At 40.9% G+C, this 23689-nt stretch overlaps 1 protein-coding gene across 2 annotated transcripts in view; it reads right to left on the bottom strand.

Annotated features, from left to right (window-relative positions):
* Nucleotides 1–23689, bottom strand: part of iqgap1 (IQ motif containing GTPase activating protein 1) — a 47867-nt gene that overhangs the window by 8087 nt on the left and 16091 nt on the right. For both annotated transcript variants that reach the window (XM_030719486.1, XM_030719477.1), the window contains 25 exons: nt 19518–19674; nt 19282–19359; nt 17998–18074; nt 15316–15383; nt 14476–14589; nt 13718–13896; nt 13309–13396; nt 13035–13192; nt 12860–12944; nt 12625–12788; nt 11279–11439; nt 11044–11168; nt 8615–8778; nt 4040–4130; nt 3789–3956; nt 3077–3219; nt 2817–2987; nt 2631–2714; nt 2478–2549; nt 2093–2162; nt 1646–2010; nt 1074–1237; nt 759–983; nt 269–409; nt 37–121 (listed from right to left, as the gene is read on the bottom strand). In XM_030719486.1, the coding sequence (XP_030575346.1) occupies nt 37–121; nt 269–409; nt 759–983; nt 1074–1237; nt 1646–2010; nt 2093–2162; nt 2478–2549; nt 2631–2714; nt 2817–2987; nt 3077–3219; nt 3789–3956; nt 4040–4130; nt 8615–8778; nt 11044–11168; nt 11279–11439; nt 12625–12788; nt 12860–12944; nt 13035–13192; nt 13309–13396; nt 13718–13896; nt 14476–14589; nt 15316–15383; nt 17998–18074; nt 19282–19359; nt 19518–19674 (3397 nt within the window). The remainder of the gene's footprint in view (nt 1–36; nt 122–268; nt 410–758; nt 984–1073; nt 1238–1645; nt 2011–2092; nt 2163–2477; nt 2550–2630; nt 2715–2816; nt 2988–3076; nt 3220–3788; nt 3957–4039; nt 4131–8614; nt 8779–11043; nt 11169–11278; nt 11440–12624; nt 12789–12859; nt 12945–13034; nt 13193–13308; nt 13397–13717; nt 13897–14475; nt 14590–15315; nt 15384–17997; nt 18075–19281; nt 19360–19517; nt 19675–23689) is intronic.

Below are 23689 nucleotides of genomic sequence, written 5' to 3'. Positions count from 1 at the left end.
TGCCCAGGATTAAGCTTACAAATGAAAGATCCAAACCTTGAGCAGCTCATCCTCTGTAGCATCTGGAAACTTTTCATGCAGAGTATCCTTCAGCACCTTGGAGATGAACCGCATCCCATATCTGAGAGACAAAAAACACACTGACGCTGTGATACAAACCAGGGTTGGGCTTTGAAAAAGAAGAAAGAGAAGTTCCAGCTGAATCAAGTGTGTAAAAATGTGATCTTGTGATCCACACAGACAGTGATAGTGGAAGTGAGTAACGTACGGAATCTTTTCCACAGAGACGATTATAGCAGACAGGAATTTGTCAGTGATTGTCTTCATGTTCTTGATGGAGGCTTCCAGTCTCGTCCTCACCTCCTCGTGAGCCATGGCCTGCTCTGGAGTGACGTCATAAGGCAGCTTACTGTTAACAAGAGGGAAGGGGGGGGAAGATAGATAAAACAAGTTTAATCATCTAAAGATGATGATGCTTTATAGGGGTGTTGTCTAAAGTCTTTTTTCATACAGTCATGCCAATATTTGCATTTTTCAATTCAACACACTCTTCAAAAATATCGCGCATCACCTAAAAATAGTGAGATATTATTTATGGTCCATATTATTCAGCCCTACTTGACGACGAAGATTCAAACATCCTAAGTAAGGTATTATTATTATTACTTTCTTAAATTGCCGTTACTCTGGTCACTCAGAGTTTTCAGGGAACGCTGTCACGACATAAGTTCAGGAAGACAACCTCATCTCCACCTCACCTGGCCTCTCCAGTCTGAGTCTCCATCTGGTTCACCCAGCCCTTGTAGATGTCTACTGGGTCAGTCTTGATGTTTAGCGTTTTGTCATCCATGATCTCCTTGACAACCGGTGCTAGGATCTGCCGCAGGGCATTCTGCCCCCGTGCACCTCTGTGGAAGCTCACTACCATCTTGATTACTGTAGGGTTTCCTGTAACAATCTCCTTCATCTGGTCCACTTTTGACCTGCAGACATTTGTTAAAGACAAGTCTGTTGGGTCTTTGTTGAATTTCAGACATTTCTTTGTGAATTATTAGGCTGACTGGGTTTCTCACTTGATTTCCTCCTGCAGGGCAGTTTTGAAGAGCTTGAGCAGCAGGTACTCCTCTCTCTGGTTTGATGCATAGTTATACAGAGTGAAGATTACAGAGTCCATGAACTTTGTGGATTTATTCTGTGGCATCTGGAAGATCAGCTTGGCAAGATATGTGGGGTTGGTCTAAAAGAAGCAGAAACATGTATAATTAGATAGTAGGGGGTGAGAATCAAAGAATAACTGACAATGTGTCCATGTAACATAATGTGAGATGATCACAAGGTATCGAGTACTGCAATGCCATGTTACACTCATTCATTTAAAGTAGTGACTCTGGGAAGTTAAACCGGTAAGGAATTCTGTTTGGAGCGCTTAAATGTTTGGATAAAAATCACTGACACCTGGCACTGGTGTTGGTGTATCACAAAATGAATCAATATTACTCTGGGGAAAAAAAAAAAAAACTATATTTTTTTTAGGCTGATTTGCCCTTCATCCTTAGGCAAAGTGCTCTTTAGCAACATGGTGTGAAATAAAGTACAAATTACCTTGCAACAAGGCAATCAAAGAACAGATGTCATGGATTCTTACTTGTAACAGGTAAAACAGATACTGGTAGGCTTCCAGTTTAACCCTCTTTTCCTTGCTCAGAGCTTTCAGGCCTCCTTTCTGCTTGGTCATCATCATCATGTCTGACAGCTGGCTCTTGTTCTTCTTGGTCAGTTTTTTACTGTGGGACACCACTTCCTGCAAAGTGATCTTGTTCTTCACCAACAGGCCGATTTTGATGTCCATCAGGTTCAGGTCGTTCTCCAGCTGCTGGTTGGAGCGAATGTTGGTGACCACCTCCTCACGGAGCCGCATCAGTTCCAACTCCTCCTGGAAGTCCTGGTCGCTGTGGTCCAACAGGTGGACGAACTTCCTCACCACCCCCATCGGAGGATTGTCTGCGCTGGCTGTAGAAAAATACGTAAAATATCACGCCACCCCTAAATTCTGAGACTGAAATGTTTGTTTGGTATTCCAGATTCTACTTACTCAGTGTCTTGTAGTCGTCCCTGGCCTTGTTGGCTCTAATGAAAGCCTGAATCTTCACCACATCATTGATCTGTAGTAGAAAACAGCAATCACTTGGTTGATCAATGGTCCTCATTACAAAAAGCACTGAAGGAACCCGCAGAGTGTCACATATATCAAAGTGCTGAATGAGCCATCACCTCAAACCCCACAGGGCCCAGAGGAAATGTCAGAGGACGTGTCAGAGGAGATTTATGTCCAGGTAACATGACTTAAAGCTTTCATTAAATAATGAGCTATTTGTTTACTTTAAATGTAAATTGTGGCAGAGATGTACAATGTCTCCTCTTGACTGTCCCTCTGCAGCTAATTTGACCTGTCAGGGTCTAAGGCAAATAATACTCACGTGATCTTGGAAGTACTTCAGACGATCCCTGTACTTCTTACGAGCTTGATGCATCCGAACCATCGACTGGATCTGAGAAAGCCAAAATGAATCTGTTAGTTTATTTATGCTATTAACTGTACACAGATTAGTGGAACTGTATAATGAGTTTACCTTGACAGCCTCAGCAGTGTGGTCTTCCAGATACTCCTTACGGTTTTTGAACGCCTTCCTCTGCTTGTAGCCTTTCCAGTGAGCCTGAGAAAAGAGGAGACTCAAAATTATAATAATGACATCTTCTATCAGACTGATGTTTCCATCCATGTATAAACTTGACGGGAGTAAACATGACTGTATCACCTGTATGCATGTAACAGCAGGGTCTTGGGATTTCAGGAACTCCATCCGCTCCTTTAGGTTTTTCCTCACCAGATAGCCACGGCAGCGAGCTTGTAACTTGGTTATTAGATTTTCATTGGCCAGCCACAGCTGCTCTCGATTGTAGGCTGTGGTTACCCCCGAAACCACTCCCTAAGCAGGAAGAAGAAAGCACCTAGTTAAAAGTTATGTTATGTTAAAGAGCATTGAAAGTGCAGCGGTGCACTGGGAGAGATACCGACCTGGATGTCCTCTTTGTTGAGCTGGGTGTTGTTCTGAATGAAGTTCTCTGGTTCCACCCAGGTGCCCTCCTCGGTTTTCAGGTTGTAGTAGTAGTTGTGTCCTCCCTTCACCCAGTGTTTCACCCAGTCACTGCCATTATCACCTGGACACAGAATGCACGGAAGCAGGATGAAAGTGCAGCTTGATCCAGTAAAGCGCAACATTTCCCATTAAATTCTGCTATGAAGTGTACTGTAGTAATAATTAAATGCAATTAATAATGGAATATATTCCTTTCTTTTTTTTTGCGCTTTATGTATTAACCCTTATTCAGTTCTTATTGCAAAGTCCCTGCTTCCTTTAATTGTAGCTTCTATTGCATTTACACGAAACCATTGAAATATTTTTTCCCTTTGGGATTGATAAAGTATCTTTCTATCCAATTATCTGTCTTCCTTCTAGCAGTAATTCCATTTCTATTTTTGCATCTTTCATCAGCAGGTATCTAAGTCTGTGCTCCTGCATAGTCTACGGGTGCAGCTCATTTTTAATCATTTAGCTGATAACGCTGTGCTGCACCCTCTTAACAATAAAGCTTCAATATGCAAAATCCAGAAAGTAATCTCCATCTTTTACATACTTGTAACTTATTTGAAGTGCTGCAAGTTTCATCAAAACTGGGCATCGTTAATCCGTTTCATGTTCTGACTTCAATTGTTTTTCCTCCCTCACCTTCTTCCTTTTTCTTCTCTTTAATCTTGGCCAGGTCATCCTGATAGGTCTGGGCACACTCAGAGGTGACACCATACAGTCCTGCTCCAGAATTACGCAAAGCAGCCAGTGTCTGAGCTGCATCTCCACTGTCCACTGCCCGATTAACAGCCTGGATGGCCTGAGAGACTGCAGACACAAAAGCAAATGTCGGGCTTAAGTCCACTTTAGACAACTGAAGACAAGTGTGGCATAAAGGTCTGTGTTCTTACACTGTAAAGCTTCTTTTGTGTCCTGGTTTGCCTTCAAAATGGCATCTTGGATCTCATCCAGCCACAGTACAGCAGAGGGATCCTGTGTCTCCTGGATGAAAACAGGAAAATATTTTCAGAAAAGCACAGCAATCACATGCACAGACATCTGTAGCATAAACTGCAGAATAATGCAAACTGGGCTGCCGCTCAGTTTGCATTTTTCAAACCTCAACATAATATTTATTTATCTTGAGGACCCTTAGTTTATCCACTGTGTGAAACAATTCATTTTTAGCTCCATTCTCCCTTTGAGCCAGTAAATGGAGGCTTCTGTGCTTACAGCAAGAGCTGCACACCTAACATGATCATGTTAGAGCTAAGAGCTAAGAGAACTGAGGAGAGCAGTCTGGTACATATGCTGACCTCACTATATGAAACTTTGGTTGTCTTTATAATATGAGCATCGACCATCAGAACAGTATACATGTGACAAAAATAAAGTACACTGAGGCTCCATCCATCCATCCACTTCTGCTCATCCTGTTCAGGGTTGCGGGGGGGCTGAAGTCTATCCCAGCTGACATAGGGCAAGAGGCAGGGTACACCCTGTACAGGTCGCCAGCCTGTCACAGAGCCAACACAGAGAGACAGACAACATCCACACTCACATTCATGCTCACATTCACACCTATGGGCAATTTAGAGTTTCCAATTAACCTAACACCAGTAAGTGCATGTCTTTGGATTGTGGGCGGAAACCGGAGTACCCGGAGGAAACCCACGCAGGCACGGGGAGAATATGCAAACTCCACAGAGAGAGAGAAGGAGGGGCCTGGACCAAGGCGGAATCGAACCCAGGCCTTCCAGACGGTATTCTAACTGTGAGGCAGCAGTGCTAACCACTGATTAAATCCAGGTTTTGCTCAAAGATAAAATTGGCTTTGTAGGTCAGCATGTTCACAGTAAAATGAAACACAAAAACAGAATTGCATTGACATCCTAAAAAAGAAGGCCGCTAATGAAAGCATAGAAAGATGTTTTTCACACACTTCATAACAGCTGGGCAGTGACCAGTTATGTATTAGGAAAAAAGGATTTTGCAGAAATGCTTTCTTAATTCCAGAGCCTGCTGTTATTTATGGATGATTTTTTTATGTTATATAACTCCAGTCATGCTCTTTTTTTTTTTTTTAACACAACACAACAGACTTTGTTAGAAATGGAACATTTACATAGTGAACTCATTCATAACTCTATCCCAAAATCACCCAGTATTCAAATTACATCATTTCTAACAGCCGCATAGTGATGTACCTTTTATGTGATGTCGCCTTTAACATTTGAGACTGAGAAGCTCTTTCATTAGAGACTAGGCAATTGCTGCTACACTTTAAAATTGTTGAACTGGTTTGTAGCTGCCAATAATATAAGGACAGGATTCAGCCCACTTACCCCCAAGGAAGGGAAAATGCACCATACTGCAAATTTGTAAGAGATGTCACCAAAAGCACATCCAGAAATGTAAAGTGTTTAATGTTGGATTCTTCTTCTACTTTTTTATATTCTGCATGCCATGGAATTCCACTTTTTTCCCCACCATACAAACCACTTCTATGATTAGACCTCAATGCAGATAACAGTGTTATAAGATGCAGTGGTGCAAAGCTGCATCCAGATGGCGTACTCTGCCACTGTGTAAGGAGTGTTGCAGCTGGTTGCTACTCGTTACTGCTGCTTTTCAGAGCCTGGTAAAGCAGGCCGCTCATTTGGCAACAACACCCCCACCTCCTTCATGTGTCCCGCCTCTTCATGTTTAGTGTCACGGAGTAAAGGAGGTGTGGGTGTGTGTGTGTGAGAGTGTGAGTGAGAGAGAGAAAGAGGAGCATGGATAAAATTTGATATCCCATCTTGTGCAGCATGGATACATGGGGATTCAAAGAGAGCCCTGTCGTTACAGTAAATAAAGCCGTACCTGGGCTGGTGCTGATTAGTGTTTGTTTGCATTTTCGTGCTGTAATTGGTATTTGCGGGCGATGAGTCACTGCAGTTGGCAGGCGGTGCTAGACAGGGTGTGGTGTCAGAATGGGCAGTGGACTGGATGGAGGAGGAGGAGGACTTGGGTGAAGCTTTATGCAGTTTGTCACACACTACAAGCACATTATGGAAAGGGAGGAAGTGAAAGCTGAGGGGGGCCGGTTAGTAAATTCATATCTATAATTCATCTATCTAGACTTTTCTCTGTACTTCCCTAGAAATCATGAGTTCGTTCATGTGTCTCTTAGCGTGAGAAACTTGAAAACGTGTACGGAGATCAGCATGTGCCTGCACAGACATTCATACAGTCTGTGTGTTGTGATTTTTGCAGCTACAAAGTGAAGCCACAATCATCTGAAGAGACACAGCAGAGAATATTCAGCTTGTTAAGTCAGTAGAGTCTGGGCAGGACTTCCTGCTGTTTATCTAGGCACAGCCTCAGCCCACAGTCAAAACCAGCTTCTGCCTGACTGTCTGCGACTAACTGTTCTAATATTGCAGAGTTTATGAAGCAACACTAAGAAGCCAGTCACAAATTGAACAGCAGGCAAAACAGCTTTGTTCATTTTTTCCTCCAAGCTTCCCTTGACTTCAGATTGCCTGGAAACAGCCACTTTACAATCCCACTATTCCCAACTCTTCTAAGATATCAACGACAGGGAAATATCTCATTGGCATCAACCCCCTGAAACCCAACAGGAAGCTTTAACCACTTCCTCTGTCTTCAGGTCATCACTTCAACCAGCCACACTCACCAGCTGACAACAAGAGGATCGCGAGTGTGCCCAGGGGTCTAAGCCCATTTAATACAGTGGTCAAACTTCTGCCCATTTATGGAAGCAAATGACTGAGACCCAGCTTGTTATTTCCTATGCCTGTGAAATCAGCAGGAAAATAGCTGGCTGTTTTTCCTATCCATGTTTTTCCCCTCTTTCTTTTTTTCGGTGACTATATTGAAAGTGAGTTCCCACATGATGTTTTTAAAGATTTTAGATTAACCTGATGATGTTGACTTTGAAAACATTGTGGGCAGTGGCATGATAAGAAACTTCCCGCATCAGTACTTATACTGGACAAAAACAGACTCAGTGCTAAAAGGAATACACCGAGTACACTCTTGAGAAATTAGGAGGAAACCTTTGAGTGCTGCGAGCGTCCCTTTGTGCACTGCAGTAAAGCTATAACCAGATCCTGCACTCTGACCTGAAGCTCGACTTCACCTTCAACAGGAAAACAGCACAAGTAAGGCACTTGTGACATCCTATGCAAAATGTGCTACACACACAGACAAACCTCCACAGACTCATCATCCATCAAGTAATGATAACACAGGCAAATGAGTCAAAGAGAGCAAGGGTGGCTCTTCATCAATGATCAACCAAGAAGGAGCAACAGAGAAGACCTTTCAGGCCTCAGAAATGTTACGGGAGTGAGAAAAAGGAGACACAGACAAGCATGTATGTCCCACACAGATGTGTGACAGGAAACAGGGGGGCGGGGGAGGAGGGGGGTGATCACATTATGACATCAGAGTCTACTCGAGTCATGCACAGCTCAGTGGCCTGAGTCACATGAAGCTATGTGTAACTTTAACACCTCCCTTTTACAGTTACAGGTTTAGTTACACTAAAATAAAATGTCCAGCACTGGACTATTACAGTTACTTAATGCACAAAACGCTGCTTTAAACTTCTGGGACTCTCAGATGATGATTACATCAGAAGAATGAATGTATGTGTGGAAAATGCTTCCCATGTATGTTTATTGATACTGTGCTTAGATTAGACATGATGTTGTTATATTAACAAACAACGTTTTAATTTTTTAAGTCCCAAATGAGAAAAAAAAAAAGAAGCCAATGTGGAAGTGCCAAAAAAAAACTAACTGAAGAGGTGGCTGGTTATTGCTCTGTTATTTAGTGTCACAAAGTATAAATTTAGGAAAGTGTAAATCTCTCTTCTTGAACGCAGAAAACCCCTGACCCACTACCACATTCTGAACCCTAAAAGAAAAGTGTAACAATAAATTACCGTTTGAGGACATGCAGTATTTGCAACAGCTATCAGTTTTAGTGTATGTATGAATGGCGCTATATATAATACATGAATTATCAAAAAAACTCCCCATGTATCCATACAGTAGTTGAGCCAAGAGGTGTGAGTAAGTTCATCCCATCTGAATAAGACCAAATATTGCACTTGATGACTTGCTTATAGTAACTTTATGACAGCTAAGATCATTAGAATCTTCTATGTGCATCCCATGTCAAGTCAAATATAAAACCCTTAACAACTTTTAACTGTCTAACCAATAATTAAAAAAAAAAAAAAAAGCCTGACAAATGGCTGGGTGTAACTGTAGCCATGCCCTCTTTGCATGTACTGTTTGCATAATCTTCACAGGAATACTAGATACACACGAAAAGCAAATAAAGAGACAATGCTGCAGTTATTGTCATCCAAACCCCATATGTATGAGCAGATAATAAGCCAAACATTTGTTTTCTTCCACTGTTTTTTAGTTTTCGACAGAAGCCAGAAAGATGAGGTCCTGTCTTACATGAGCCTTCTCTCTGCGGGCCTCCAAGAGTTTGTCATGGTAGTGCTGAGCAATAGATGGGTCCACATCTGTGAGCTTGGCTGAGGGACTCTGAAGCATGCTCAGTGTCTTCACTGGATCCCCCTCATCCAGGGCCTCATTGATCAGTCCAATGGCAGCAATTCCTACAAAAACACAAGCAGACATGCAAAAAAGTATTAACAATATGTGGGTCTATGCATAACATTCTAGGAGGATGAGGATGTAGAATGTCTCTTTTATGGATTATAAAGTTTGAAATCACAGTATTCTGCAACATTAGTATTTTTTAAGTGTGTTTTACCCATAAACTGTATATAAAAGATGTAACGCTATCCATTTGTTTGTAGACTAATCTTCACAAGCTTCAACTCTAGCATTTTGGCTATGACCATTTTTTTTTTTAAGTAGGGGGAGGAGAGCAGAAACTACCACACTGGAAGAAAGGCATGAGTGCTAAGTTTCCAGCTAATACCACCTGGCCAGACCTGCTCATATTTGGAAGAGAGGCTAGAGTTGGGGAGTTTCTCACTTTCTCACTCATTAGCCAGTTCACTGATATTCAACATGTTGCTAATCTTGGCTAGCAAAAAACAGCTAAAAGCAAAAAAGCATTTACTTTATTCCTTAATAAATTTAAATTCATCCATCGTTATCATGGATGGGGAATCTGGGACAAAGGCTTTTCTTATTTCAACTGTTGCAGGGTATTATAACAAGCTAGTTTATGGGGAGTGACTTGGTTTAATTAAACTGTCACAAGTAGCCATCTGAGAAATTGCAATGTTTGGCTGATGGTAGCGCTGTGCCATGTCATATCATCTCTTTCAATAGTTCATTTTGGCTTCTCTCAAAATGTAAATGAGCCCACCCACCACTTTAATTGCACTCCAGAAACTGAACATTTAACAGTATCATTTGAAAACCCTCTTTTGTCTGATCATTTCTTAACAACATTTAAATTTACAACAATGAATTACACAGCAGTGGGGAATAAATTTCATTACCGTAGAAGTCCTTCTGAAAGCGCTGTAACTAAGTTTAAGGATATAATTTCTCCATTATTTTCTTCTTCAATACCATGTGCCAACACAATGCAGAGCAACTACCTAAACTCTACTGCCACAGAGGTCGATTATCTATCTAAATATTGTGGTCAACAGTGTTCAATACTGTTGACCGCAATATTTTATTATAGGGATTAGAGCATCCCATAGGTATTAAAAGGTACTGCACTGCAGTGGTCTGAATAACATAATAGATTCCAATTTGTTCATGCAAATGGGGAGTCTTCTTCACACAGTGAACTCCATAGAACCCTATGGAGTTCCACAGGGTTCTATGCTAGGACCAATCCTATTTACATTATACATGCTTCCATTAGGCAGTATTATTAGAAGGCACAGCATACATTTTCATTATGCAGATTATACCCAACTTTATCTACCCATGAAGCAAGGAATGTCCTTAAAGTCATAAAGGCCTGGATGACCTTTAATTTCTTACTTCTACATCCAGATAAAACTGAGGATATTATACTGAAACCTAACAATCTTAGAAACATGGTGTCTAACCAAATATTTACTCTGGATAGCATTACCTTGGCCTCCAGTAGCACTGTAAGGAATTTTGGAGTCATTTTTGACCAGTATATGTCCTTCTATGCACATATTAAAAAAATATGTAGGGCAGCCTTCCTGAATTTGCACAATAGCTCTAAAATTACAAACATCCCATCTCAAATTGATGTTGAAAAGCTAATTCATGCATTCATGCATGTATTCATTATTCCAGGCTGCACTACTGTAATTCATTTCTAAGTTGATCCAATATGCTCCATTGGCTCCCTGTTAAATCCAAAATCAAATTTAAAATCTCTCCTCACATACAAAGTCTTAAATAATCAGGCCCCATCTTATCTTAAAGACCTTATAGTACCATATCACCCCAACAAAGCACTTTGCTCTCAGGCTGCTGGCTTATTTGTGGTTCCTAAGGTATTTAGGAGTAGAATGGGAGGCAGAGCCTTCAGCTTTCAGGCCCCTCTTCCATGGAACCAGCTCCCAGTGTCTCCCAGGGAGACAGACACCCTCTCTAATTTTCATCTTCACTCACCTCTTTTCACTCCCTCTGTTTATACCCCACTCCGCATTTAATCATTAGTTATTATTAATCTCTGGCTCTCTTCCACAGATTGCTTTTTGTCCCGCGCCCCCACCCCAACCAGTCGTGGCAGATGACTGCCCCTCCCTGATCCTGGTTCTGGTGGAGGTTTCTTCCTGTTAAAGGGAGTTTTTCCTTCCCACTGTGTTTGCTCATGCTTGAGGTGACTGTTGTTGTAATTTGGCGCTACATAAATAAAACTGAAGTGAAGTGAATTCTGTCAAAGCTGTAAATGGTCTGCCTCTTACGTTCATGCTCCTCCTGCACAGCCAGGTTGACTTGGTCGATGCAGGCCTGAATGTCGTTCCAGGTCAGATAGTCAGACCCTTCCTCTCTGGCTGCTGCTTTAAGACGCATCAGTTCATCCATATATCTGAGGAGCACACAGATATAGCACTGCGTTAACAGCCTGCCTCGGTTCATGCAGAAAAACTCAAGACTTCACAAAAAGACGTGTTGATGACTCCAGATGTGGGTGCTCACCTCTGAGCATACTCATCCTCAACATTACTGAGTCCAGTGACTGTGCTGGACAGTTGTTTCCAGAGAGCAGCTCGGTCTCCAACATCCATTGCCTCATTCATCAGCACCACCGACGACAGCATCTCCACGGCAACAAGCAGCTCGGGGTGGGTCAGGTTGCCCTGCGGGACAGAAGCCACATATATACAGTACTTTATATGTAAGTACCATTAAAAAAATACCAGAGGCAAGCCATAAAAAGTTAAATGATTGTGTCTTGCTTTGCTGTTCCACAATTATTGCTACTATAATAAACTACAATGTTTACTCAATCACGAAAGAGGTCATACAATATTAAAAGCTTCCAGCCCAGTAGATGACACATAAAAATTATTTTTAACTATAGACCAAGCATACTTTTATTTGCTTTATTTGATGTAAGTATAAAAACATGGAGCTAAAAATAAGAACAATAAGTCTCAACCTTTATATAAATGTGACAGAAGTACCCCATTTTAAAATCAAGTTATTTTGTTTGTTAATCATTATGTCTGTATGTTGGAAAGATTATAAATGAACTGGGCAAATAAAAATAGATAGGTGTGTAGTAAAGTACAGCCTACTTATGGATATGGCAGAATGTAATCACTGCTTTCAGGGTTTCTGAAGTTTCGCGCTCACTAAGCAAATCTGATGTTTGCAGGTTTAAACATGACATGAGCTCAGTGTACAGAAGGTTGTGCTTCAGTTTTGGTGACTGACATTAATCAGTATATTATATGCATTATCAGTTTGATAATTGGCATCTGTGTAATTAATTGGCATCTGTGTACTGTACCTGCAGAGTTTATGCTTCCAGACCAAACTAGCTAGTATTAGCTGTTAGGTTAGTGCTCAACCTTCTCATGTGGCCACTACTGGCTCCAAGAAACAAAACAATACAATGATGACCCTCTATGGTGGAGAAAAACAAAAAATAAAATAAATTTTTTAGAATGTTTATTTTTTCCCCTGATTTCCAAAAAAAATAAAATAAAATAAATAAATCACACAGGGCCACATTGGGGATAGGAGTACTCAGACCTCAGAGGGTTAATGCTGCATGATAGGGGATTAGCCTTTGCAGAGCATGCACTTGCCTAGTTCCCTTTTTAGTTTGTATATGTCTCAGTCCTATGGGTCAAATCTAAAATAAACTTTGTTATCATCTGAAAAGGCGAGATTACAACATCACACCTGTTGCAATATAAACTGTAAAAATGTCAGCTGCTCTTGTAATTTAGCCTTCAATGCCACATGTTTTCAGGTGAAAAACTGTCTGTGTAAGTTCAACATATTTCACAAGTTTAATGTTTTGTTCTGGGTACCTCTTGGCTCTGCTGCTGAAGGCTGGCTAGCTCTCTCTGGTAGAGGTCTGCAGCACTCGGGTAGACCTCAGGCAGCTGTGCGTCAGGGTTCATTAGCTCCTCCACCGTCTTTTCAGGCACGCCTTCTCTGATTGCATCATTGATGCGTTGTACTGCTTTCAACACTACACAAAGACAGAAGCCAAATTATAAAAACACAGATTATTTTGTTGCAATGCAAATGATAAATTCTTACGCTTTAGGTAGCTCTCTGCTATTCCGTTGGCCACATCCACGCCACTCTGCAGCTCATCCTTAGTCAGCGCTTCTCCTGGAGAGGTCTAATAAGAAGGAAATCAAGCTGATATTTTAATGTGGAGACAAAAAAAGCTGACTTTTTGCAGTAGTTCTTGTTAGACTCGTGGCCCTACCTGCTCTTTATTCTCTCGGTCACCCTGAAGCTGTTTAAGGTACCATGCTTTGTTCTGGGGCAGCAGGTTCTGAATACCCATGGCCTTCAGTGCCTCATACAACTTATCTTCATCTTCATTCTGTAAGGCCTGTTCAGCTGCACTCAAAGCATTGTTCACTGTTGGAGAAAGGTTGACATTTCACAAGTGCACAGTAGAATCCAATTAATACATTAGCACACGGGTGTGGGTGTGTGTGTGTGTGTGTGTGTGTGTGTGTGCTGATGAGACTTACGGTTGACCTTGTTGACGTTGCCTTGGATTTCAGCCTGGGTAAGAAGCTCATCGTAGATGTCTCGCTCTGCCTCGGCATTCTCCATTTGCTGTGTGAGCAGAGCGACAGGATTACACATTTGCACTACATGTCACTGAATTTTTCCTATAGGACACTAGAGGAAAATTTATGTCCATTTAAAGGGGATTTTTGGGCCACCACCAGTAATGCCAATTTTTTCTCGCGTCTTCAGGCTGAATATTCAATTATTTTTCTAATCAAAAAGTAGACACGGTTCCTACGAACTCCCTTCATTTTTAATTATAAAAGGGAATAATGTGCCCCAGGCTGTTATTCACTGTTGTCCCTGAGAAAGCGGTGCACAGCATTCACCACATGCAGTCTGTGATCCATCAGTGCTGAAGTTTACCCGCTTGCGTGAGCTGGCCACCTTCCCTCCTTTGGCCTGGTACAATGTGTCGTGGTACTGCCGAGCAGAGTTGGGATCCAAGTTGACCAGCATGGCATTGGGGTTCTGCATAGCAGCCAGTGTGCCCTCTGGTACACCGTGGTCAATAGCCTCATTTATGGCAATCACAGCAGCATGCACTGCGGAAGAAAAGGATTCATGTGATTTTTTTTTTTGTTTTTTTGTGGGGTGGTGTATTTGATACACAATATAAATTGTTGAACCCAAGAAGAAGATTGATAGCATTGCCATGTTTGTGTGTATGATTTGAGGCCACAGCTACTGCACTCATAGCTTAGAATAAATACTTGAAGAAAAGGGGAGCAACTAATGTGGCACCTTCAGAAAAGAGGTGCCACGTGAACTTCACTTACTTTTCAGAGATGGGATGTAAAATGATGGCAATCTGTCATTTTACTTAATGGAGCCACTATTTTCACCCAGTATTATACACTCTGTGGGAGACTTGGTGGCCATCCTTATTGAACATGTCACATTTGACCTCTGATCTCACTTTTACATTTCATATCTGCCTTTCTTTCAAGTTGAACCCAAAATGCCTAGCTGCCTATTTAGTTAGAAATATACAGTAGAATAATATTATATAATTAGGTAAAGTTATTCATGTCCAATTATTCACAAATCTCTACCTATTATCCAGCTATAATACACAGTTATAAGAGTCTGTCCTTTCCCCATAACATCTGAGCCCTCCTTACATGCAGCTTCATCCACTGAGAGCTCATTGGCCAGGATCCCGCCAATCTTGCTGAAGGCGGGCATCTGGATTCCATACTTTTCCAGCTCACTCTTCATGTTGTTGATCTCCTCCTCTGGGAGAGAGAAGACAGAGCAGATGGAACAGATCCATGGATTGCAGTGAAGAAAAAAATAAAAAGAGAGAAAGGAGTAGGGTCGGGTGGGGGGAGACTGTGGAGACAGACTGTTCCTGGCTCATGTGTGATAATCAGATTTCTGAGACTGGCTCTGGGACAGGGAACTGAGCAGGAACTCAACTGACAGGAAAACCTCTGACAATTACTAATGACTTTCACATTTCCAGCAGCTCCTCCACTTTGGGGCCTGCCAGTCTCTCTTTACTCTCAGCACTACCAGTGTGGCACTGGTTATGACAGTTTTGGAATATTTTAAACATTATGCTATATTGTTACAATGGTGGATGCTCATATCAAACATGACATTTAGCATCAAATGATGAAGTCAGAGTATGTACAAGTAATCCCTGAATAGCAGCTCCAAGCACCTGCTCTTTAAACCTTTCACTTACATGTGGAAGCCAATCAGGAGAAAATTGACTTGAAGTGAGGGCGAAAGTTAGGCCGAGTATGAGTTACATAAGGTTTATCTTGAACTGTAAATCATGCAAAGCTACTCTAGTAGAGTCCAACAATATAAAAACAGAGCTGGAAATGAGCACAATAGATCCCCAGTAAATGTCATGGTGACATTTACAGTGGTCTGGATTTAAGATGACATAATGAGGTTAACAGGGAGAGAATGAGGAAAACAGATGCACATGTTCAGGCTCGTGCTCTTACCAGTGAAATCTACTTTTCCATACAGATCCTGGATCTGAGGTGCCAGACCCAACTTGAACAAGTACAGACTGCAACAGAGGAAAAGAGCAAGTGAAATACAGACACACAGAAGAGGTGAACGTGACACAACATCACAGAATAGTAGAGCATTAACTGGTCTGGACCAATATACAGTAGATACCAGTATTTGGCTGACACCCAACTCCAATATTATACTGCTTGTTTTATTGTTGTTGCCAGTGCAAAAATAGTCTGACACAATTTGATAAATACTGGCTACTGACTTCAGTAAATGCCAATTTTCTTGCTGACATCATACAACACAGCCAGTATCAGCTGATACTGGTATTTGGCCAATGCATTGGTGCATCCCAAATGAAATACATGAAAGCCAATGTACAGTATGTGGCTTTGCAAAAGGCTGGAGATACTATTTTTGATTATTACTGTGAAACAATTTGAGGGGGAAAGATCAGTTCAAAGGTTGACCAGTCAGAATGCAACCATGTCATTTCGGGGGAAGGAGACAGATGAGTCAGCATGTGCTGCCGTTCACATCACTTTTCTGTGAAGCTGCCGCTGATGCTGCAAAATAAAGCTGTGAAGCTGCATCTGTTCACATACAGTGGTTTGCAAAAGTTTGGGAACCCCGGATAATTTTCATGATTTTCCTTTATAAATCATTGGTTGTTCGGATCAGCAATTTCAGTTAAATATATCATATAGCAGACGAACACAGTGATATTTGAGAAGTGAAACAAAGTTCATAGGATTTCCAGAAAGTGTGCAATAATTATTTAAACAAAATTAGGCAGGTGCATAAGTTTGGGCACCCCAATAGAAAAATGACATCAATATTTAGTAGATCCTCCTTTTGCAGAAATAACAGCCTCTAAATGCTTCCTGTAGCTTCCAATGAGAGTCTGGATTCTGGTTGAAGGTATTTTGGACCATTCTTCTTTCCAAAACATCTCCAGTTCAGTCAGGTTTGATGGTTTCCGAGCATGGACAGCCCACTTTAAATCACCACAGATTATCAGTAATATTCAGGTCTGGGGACTGAGATGGCCGTTCCAGAATGTTGTACTTGTTCCTCTGCATGAATGCCTTAGTAGATTTTGAGCAGGGTTTAGGGTCGTTGTCTTGTTGAAGTATCCAGCCCCGGTGCAACTTCAACTTTGTCACTGATTCTTGAACATTGTTCTCAAGAATCTGCTGAGATTGACTGGAATCCATGCGACCCTCAACTTTAACAAGATTCCCAGTACCTGCAGTGGCCACACAGCCCCACAGCATGATGGAACCATCACCAAATTTTACTGTGGGTAATGAGTGTTTGTCTTGGAATGCTGTGTTCTTTTTCCGCCATGCATACCACCCCTTGTTATGTCCAAATAATTCAATTTTAGTTTCATCAGTCCACAGCACCTTATTCCAAAATGAAGCTGGCTGTTTAACAATTGCTTTCAGCTCATATGAGAGTTGTTTTGAGGCTCCCATGTTGCCACTCTTCAGAGAAGATGCAAAGAGGAGAAACACTTGCAATTGGCCACCTTAACCCTTTCTCATAATTGGATTCACCTGTGTATGTAGGTCAAGGGTCAATGAGCTTACAAAACAAATTTCAAAACAATGTTCCAATAATTAGTGCTAAAGGTATTCAAATTAATAAAATGACAAGGGCGCCCAAACTTATGCACTTGCCTAATTTTGCTTAAATAATTATTGCACACTTTCCGTAAATCCTATAAACTTCATTTCACATCTCAAATATCACTGTGTTCGTCTGCTATATGATATACTTAACTGAACTTGCTGATCCAAACAACCAATGATTTATAAATGAAAATAATGAAAATTATCAGGGGGTGCTTAATCTTTTGCATACCACTGTAGTGACACAAACAAGGATCCTTAAGTAGAAAAATAACACCGTAAAAGTTAACTAACAACATTAGAGGTAGCAAAGTTAGTTTGGTGTGACATAAAGAGGCAGCACAAGAGGAGAGGACAAGGATTTAGAACGGAGCTCTCCTGTGTTTCTGTACTGGAGTTTTAACAGATGTAAACTAAGTATCACGCCTTATTCTGAAAATGTTTTAAAACTGCCTTAATATACAGACACAATAAATAAGAAGTTTGCATGCTGTTGCACAGCTGACCAAGAGAAACTGTTCATAGCAGGAGTTGGACAAACCACATACTTTGGTGTTTACAGCAGTCCTTTGAGCACATTTCTGTGGCAGTACTACAGCATGTGGGTGTCACTGTTTTCTTTTGGGAGGGTAATTATATGGCTTGGAGTACGGGTATATACAAGCACACAAACCCCAATGTCATGCATCTGCTCTGCTGGCTTCAAAGGCATGTAACATCCTTTTCACCTGAGTGCTTTATTAAAACAGACTGCCACATACTTTGCACCACTGGAAACAATTCTGCTGAAAAATGGCACCCTGCAGCTCGTAAAAGTGTCACAGACTAGAGGAACTGTGTAGGAACTGGTTCTCAGAGCATTTTCGTTTTAAACCTCACTATATGCTGACCCCCACAAACTTGAATGCTCTTAGAAGAAGAGCCTAAGCAGCAGTCTAAATGATTAAACTTTATTTCACTTCATGCTGCAGGGCTGCTAAAGCTGGGGCCTAGTTGTGAATCAAACTTAAAGGAACAGACACAAACCTGAGTGCATGTATGCAATAGATGCAGCGAGGCATGTTCTTCCGGTCATATATGTCTGTGGTTTCAGGATAGAAGATCTGAAACACAGACGATGGGTTCATCAGCACTTTCAACAGGAGCGAGACATCATGTCACAGCATGTGTGCAGGAGTGACTCAGTATATTAGCTCCATTAGGGGATTACTCAATGTAGATGTTGCATTCACATGCCCTGGCACTGCCTCTGTGGCGCAACTGCAACGGAACAGTTGAAGCAACAGCTATAGATGTGTTCTGCTGAAGCTGCCAACGGGTGATATTTTGGGCTGATAGTTTTATTCTCTTCCAACAAAATGACATGCTTTCCCGTTCCTCAGAGTTATGTGGAAATTTTTCAGAAAAGACCTTTTACTACAATAAGCCACTGTTTACTTCTTTTAGGCTGAGTAGCCTTTCAATGAAATTTATGGACTTGTTCAGCTAATTAACTAAATGGATGGTTTACAAACCTACTAACCTTTCTCCCAAAGCACTGAAAATGGATTTAATTTCCAGGGAGTTCATGAAACCAGAGTATAAAATTCAATTCCACTGAATGGAAAGCTTGTTTGAAGCAAGTAAACCATCACTCTGAACCGCACTGGTTGCATCAAACTTTAAAAAAGGGAAGCAATCAAGTCCTTCCTTCTCCGGTATTAAAGATTCTAGGCCTGGCTGTTCACTATCATTTTGTACAGAATAAATAAATAATCAAGTTCTTTTTTTACAATGTTGTTTAGCAATGTTTTTTCAGCCCCCCACTAACTCTTAAATGAAACTTTCATGTAAATGCTACATTTAGTGATTTATTTGAAGAATTTGAGACATCATTGTAAACCTTTTTTTGGCATGATGCAAAATGTTGTATGATTTAAGCTGCTGACTTAAATCCTGATTGCATTACAAAGAAGTCGTGTTAAAAAAAAAAAAAAAAAAATCACTGCCCACAGGAACAATACCTTGTGACATATGTAAACTTCCTCTCTAGCAAAATTCTTTACAAGTCCATTTTTATACCATGCTAAAATTACACGGCACCATCTGATGTCTTGAAGGTAAGAAATAAAATCTCAAACCAGATGGTGTGCTTTCACTGTTGAGCACTGACATTACATAACTGGCTGACGATATGCAAAAGCAGCATAGCCCTTTAATGCAGGGAGACCTGTAAACACTGGTCAGAACCTAACCTCAGTTCTAAGTACTTTAACAGGTAAATGATAATACTGTGCATGTCTGTCCATATGGACTTTGAGCCGGGCTAACCTTTGGCAGTCCCTTCTCCGACATGGCATTAAGCCACTGGATGACATTGTCTGTGTGTCTGAAATGGAGACCAGTCGCCTGTAAGAGAGAAGTACGACATCAGAGAAGAACCAAAGATGTTGCTCACTCTCACCTTAAAGGCCTCAGTCATTGCACAAACAAATAACAGTAAATAAGTGACAATGTTATTTTATATTTAAAATTTATTAAACACATAAACATCTGCATGTTTTCACCTTGTATCGTGTCTGCTCACGGTCATAGATCTTCTTGAGGGAAACTGTCTGCGGAGCAAAGAAGTTGCCCAGTTTAGCCAGATAGACACCATTCCTCAGCCCCTCCTCCAGCTCTGTTGTTGGTGGCAACTCCTCATCCAGGCAGGCCTCCATCCATCTGCAGGAAGAGCAGAGCAAACAGATCACATATTAGAGTAAACAACAAGCGCCAACGTCAGGTATTGAAAAAGAAAACCAACGAGGCAGTATCCAAAAACTGCAGTTCCTCTTAAGACCACTTAAGGCTGGCTCGAAAAGTGAGTCAATCCCCATAGACTTCCATGTTAAAAATGCCCAAATTTTCAGCATTAAAAAATACATACATTATAGATGAATACAAAAAACATATTTGGCTTCTATGGGTAGTAGGGGGTGTTAGAGGGGGTGACGTTCTGGTTTAGAAAACTGGTTTTGGTTTAAAAAAAACAAAAACAAAAACAAAAAAAACTGTATAAAACTGATAGATTGGCTTAACAAGCCAATCTATCCAAAAAAAAAAAAACCCATAAAAATACATTAAAAAAATATTTTTATGTACTATTTTTATGTAAAAGGACAGCTTGGGTAAATACGTGTTATTAAAATATGTCCATCAGATGTTACCAGAGAAACATCTTGCACTTTCTTAATGTAGCCTGATTTATTAGTTATTATAAATAAAGAGCCCCAGGGAAGAGTTCTCTGTGCTCAGATTTGATATGAACCATAAGGTCCAGCCTCACAGTAACTGGTACTGACACACAACTAACTTGATCTCAGGTATAAAAATGCAGCTTTCCTTCTTGTGTTTATCCAAGATAACAAATCCCTAACCTGGCTAGTGGTAACCTCCCAGAGTTCCCAGCATTCCTCATGTGTGACATTTTATTTCTTCTAGGTCACACGCTGGAGTCACATTCCTGCTGAGTGGCCGTGTCAGCCCTGGGCCACAGAGCAGACATGCTGAGCTCTCACACTGGGGCAGAAGTGGTGGACTAGATTCCACCATCAATGTTTCCACTAACAGTATTGGTTTGTAATTTAAAATCACCCTGGCATCTCTTTTCACTCTCTTAAGTATCAGTTTGCACTCCATTTAAGGATGAGGCATTGTCCCTGTAACAACACATCGTGGCTTCTTGTATTAACGATTAACAGTATTTCCAGCATTGTCTGTCCTGCTTCATGAATGCCACTTATGTGTCTCATATCTGCTTATGAAAACCTTGAGTTTATCACTGTTAGGAGCCTCACAGTGTGAAAGCAGACAGAGCAAAATCAAATGTGTCCTTCTAAAAAAAAGAAACAATCTTTCTGTTTTCATCAGCTAAGAAAATACTCCCACTCTTGAGAAACTGAGATCTTTGTCAAGCAGCAACAAGGTTAACTATATCCTAAGTGAGATTAAAAGATTCCTTTCCTCGTACAGACAGAGCTCCCCTCAACAAGCACACACACACACACACACACACACACACACACACACAGCTGAGAGAACAATTACTGACCTTTTTCAATCAAATATAACCTATAGAGGCTCATTTTCTAGGATTATCTAAGTTTAAGTTCTTGTTAAGACACTTGGTTGTCGCATAAATGCATGAAGATAAATTCACAGCAACATTTTTTCAAGGCAAAAAGCCAGTTACCCACCAGCTGAAACAACCTCCCTCTCAGGAAGTCGTGACACGGGGTCTCCAGACAGGCCTGCTATTGAGGCTGAGGTGACTGACCCACGGTGCAGGGCTTGGGCCTGCCAGGCAGGAACAAGCCCCCCCTTTCACTCCACATGTGAGCAGTGAAAGGCTCCATAAAGGCTGCTAAGTAATGGCTCATTTATCAGGGCTACACACATTCCCCTTTTTCTAAACACAGACACACCCTCCACTTCACAGGAAGAACTGCAGCTATGAATAGGATTTCTAAATAATTTGTGTCGTCAACTAAAGCAGAGAGCGGGCAAAAAATTATTTGCGTGGCATGTTTTAGAACATAACCATAAATATGAAAGTATTGTCTGGAGTCTCGAGAATTACTGTAAACACAGAGTCATATCAAAGATATGACGGTTTAAGAACATCCTCTGCGACAAGCTCGTTGAAGGCTAATGCTACATTCATGTCATACCAAAAAGATCAGAATTAGAAAAACCTCAGATTTTTTTTTATCCCACTTGACAAAATAGCTTAAACAGCAAAGCAGTGGACAAATGAAAAAACATTCACAAAGTGAAGTTCGAGACTCTCCAAGATGTGCTTAATGCCATATAAAATGCAGTTTCATTATATCATATTACTAAAAGTATGATGGAAAACCATTAGTGACAACTTATTTTTGTATGCATTTTTAATATTTCTTCTAAGATTAGCTTCCAATACATAGCTAGCAGCAGCAGCAGTTTACACTAGAAGTCAGATCCTTAATGAAATGGTCCTGTAACTGAATCCACCATCACAGAAAGGTATACCCATCACAAAACAGCTCACAACTGAGCTCAAAAACATGTCAAACTGTCAGGTCCTAACTTTAACTTTACACCTGTCTCCCCCTCATTCACACACATGTATTCTGTCTTGCTTCTACTGACTTTCATTCCTCTTCTCTGCAGTGCAAGCTCTCCAGGCTCTCTTCCACCTGCTCCCTACTCTCACTGCAGATCACACTGTCATCTGCAAACATCATAGTCCACGGAGAATCCTGATGACCTCAACTGTCAGCCTGTCCATCACCACTGCAAACAAGAAGGGGCTCAGAGCTGATCCCTGATGTAATCCCACCCCCACCTTGAACCCATCTGTCACTCCGCACACCACTGTCTCTGTCCTCACACGTCCTGCCCCACCCTCACATACTTCTCTCACTTCTGACTTCCTCATGCAGTACCACAGTTTCTATACATGTGATGTGTCTTCTCAGTGGTGATCGTCCTATTCATCCCTTGCATCTTGTAAATAAAGAAAAGGTCCATCTTAAACTAGTCAAAAGTTTATTTAGTTTATTTTGTACTGTGATGTAGGTGGTCAGCTTTATGTGAAATTTAGAAGTAGAATTTTTTTTAAGACAGCAATTCTAAAGTGGTTATTTAATTCTGTTAAGGATGTGCTGAAAATAAAAAGCTTGAGAACTTGAAAGTGATCTGCAGACTAAACTAAAAGATCACATCATTAGTCTCCAGCTGGACATCTGCTGCTGGATCATTAGCTCTTTATTATGAAGCTAACCTAACAGCACTAGACACACAGGGAAACATCAGGAATTATTATCTCATTCCTTCTCAGATCCTGTGCAATTTCAGGAAGCTGAAGTCAATGCTGAGGTCAGAGTTCAGTCTCATAGGAAGAGGTCTGCTACCGACCGCCATTTCTCCAGGAAGACACTGACTATGCCTCTGCCTGCTATCGAGGTACATCCTCCGTTTCCCACATGACTTAAACAGCCTTCTGATATGACTTGCCCTGCAGATTGTCTTTACTGGGATGATGATTTTGGGCGCAGGTGGAGCATTAATGATGTTTAGTCCATTGAGATGAAGAAACTTTGGACTTCAGCTGCATACATCTCCCTTTCCCAGGTTTCACTTTGTGCAGCAGTTAATGTTTGATAACAGCTGAATAATACAGCCTCAGCAGACCACAACCCTTGTTATTATACTGCCAAGAGGCACTGTTCTCTTGTCCCTGTCAGGGTGTGGCCTTATAGCTTTCAATGCCTCATTGTTTAGAAAAATTGAGTCAGTACTATAGAGAAAAAATGGCAACATACTTCACTGAGCTAACTGTGCAGTATGATTATATTTTAGCTCTTCATCTTTTGAGCAAAGGGGCCCTTTCTTTATCATCATGCCAAGTAAATTTGTATTATTTTAACATAATATAAAAATGCAATATTTCAGTGTGAGGCAGGTACTTATACAATGATGTACTGTAATTAAGAAAATGTTCTTCCAAAAACAGCTGTTTAGAAATTGGGTGTTTGGAAAAAAAAAAAAAAAGTTACTTTTTAATCAAGGAAACAATGGCTGCAGGGAAGTGAAGCACTAGTACTGGAAATGGCAATTCAGCATTTTAGTCAGATGACCAAACTAAGTGCATAAATGGCAATTTTATTTATGTAACACATTTCATTATTTGTAAAGTCATTGTGCTTAACACAGA

Source organism: Archocentrus centrarchus, chromosome 3, assembly GCF_007364275.1.
Source record: "Archocentrus centrarchus isolate MPI-CPG fArcCen1 chromosome 3, fArcCen1, whole genome shotgun sequence".
NCBI lineage: Eukaryota > Metazoa > Chordata > Actinopteri > Cichliformes > Cichlidae > Archocentrus > Archocentrus centrarchus.
This window is presented reverse-complemented; position numbering and strand designations above follow the sequence as displayed.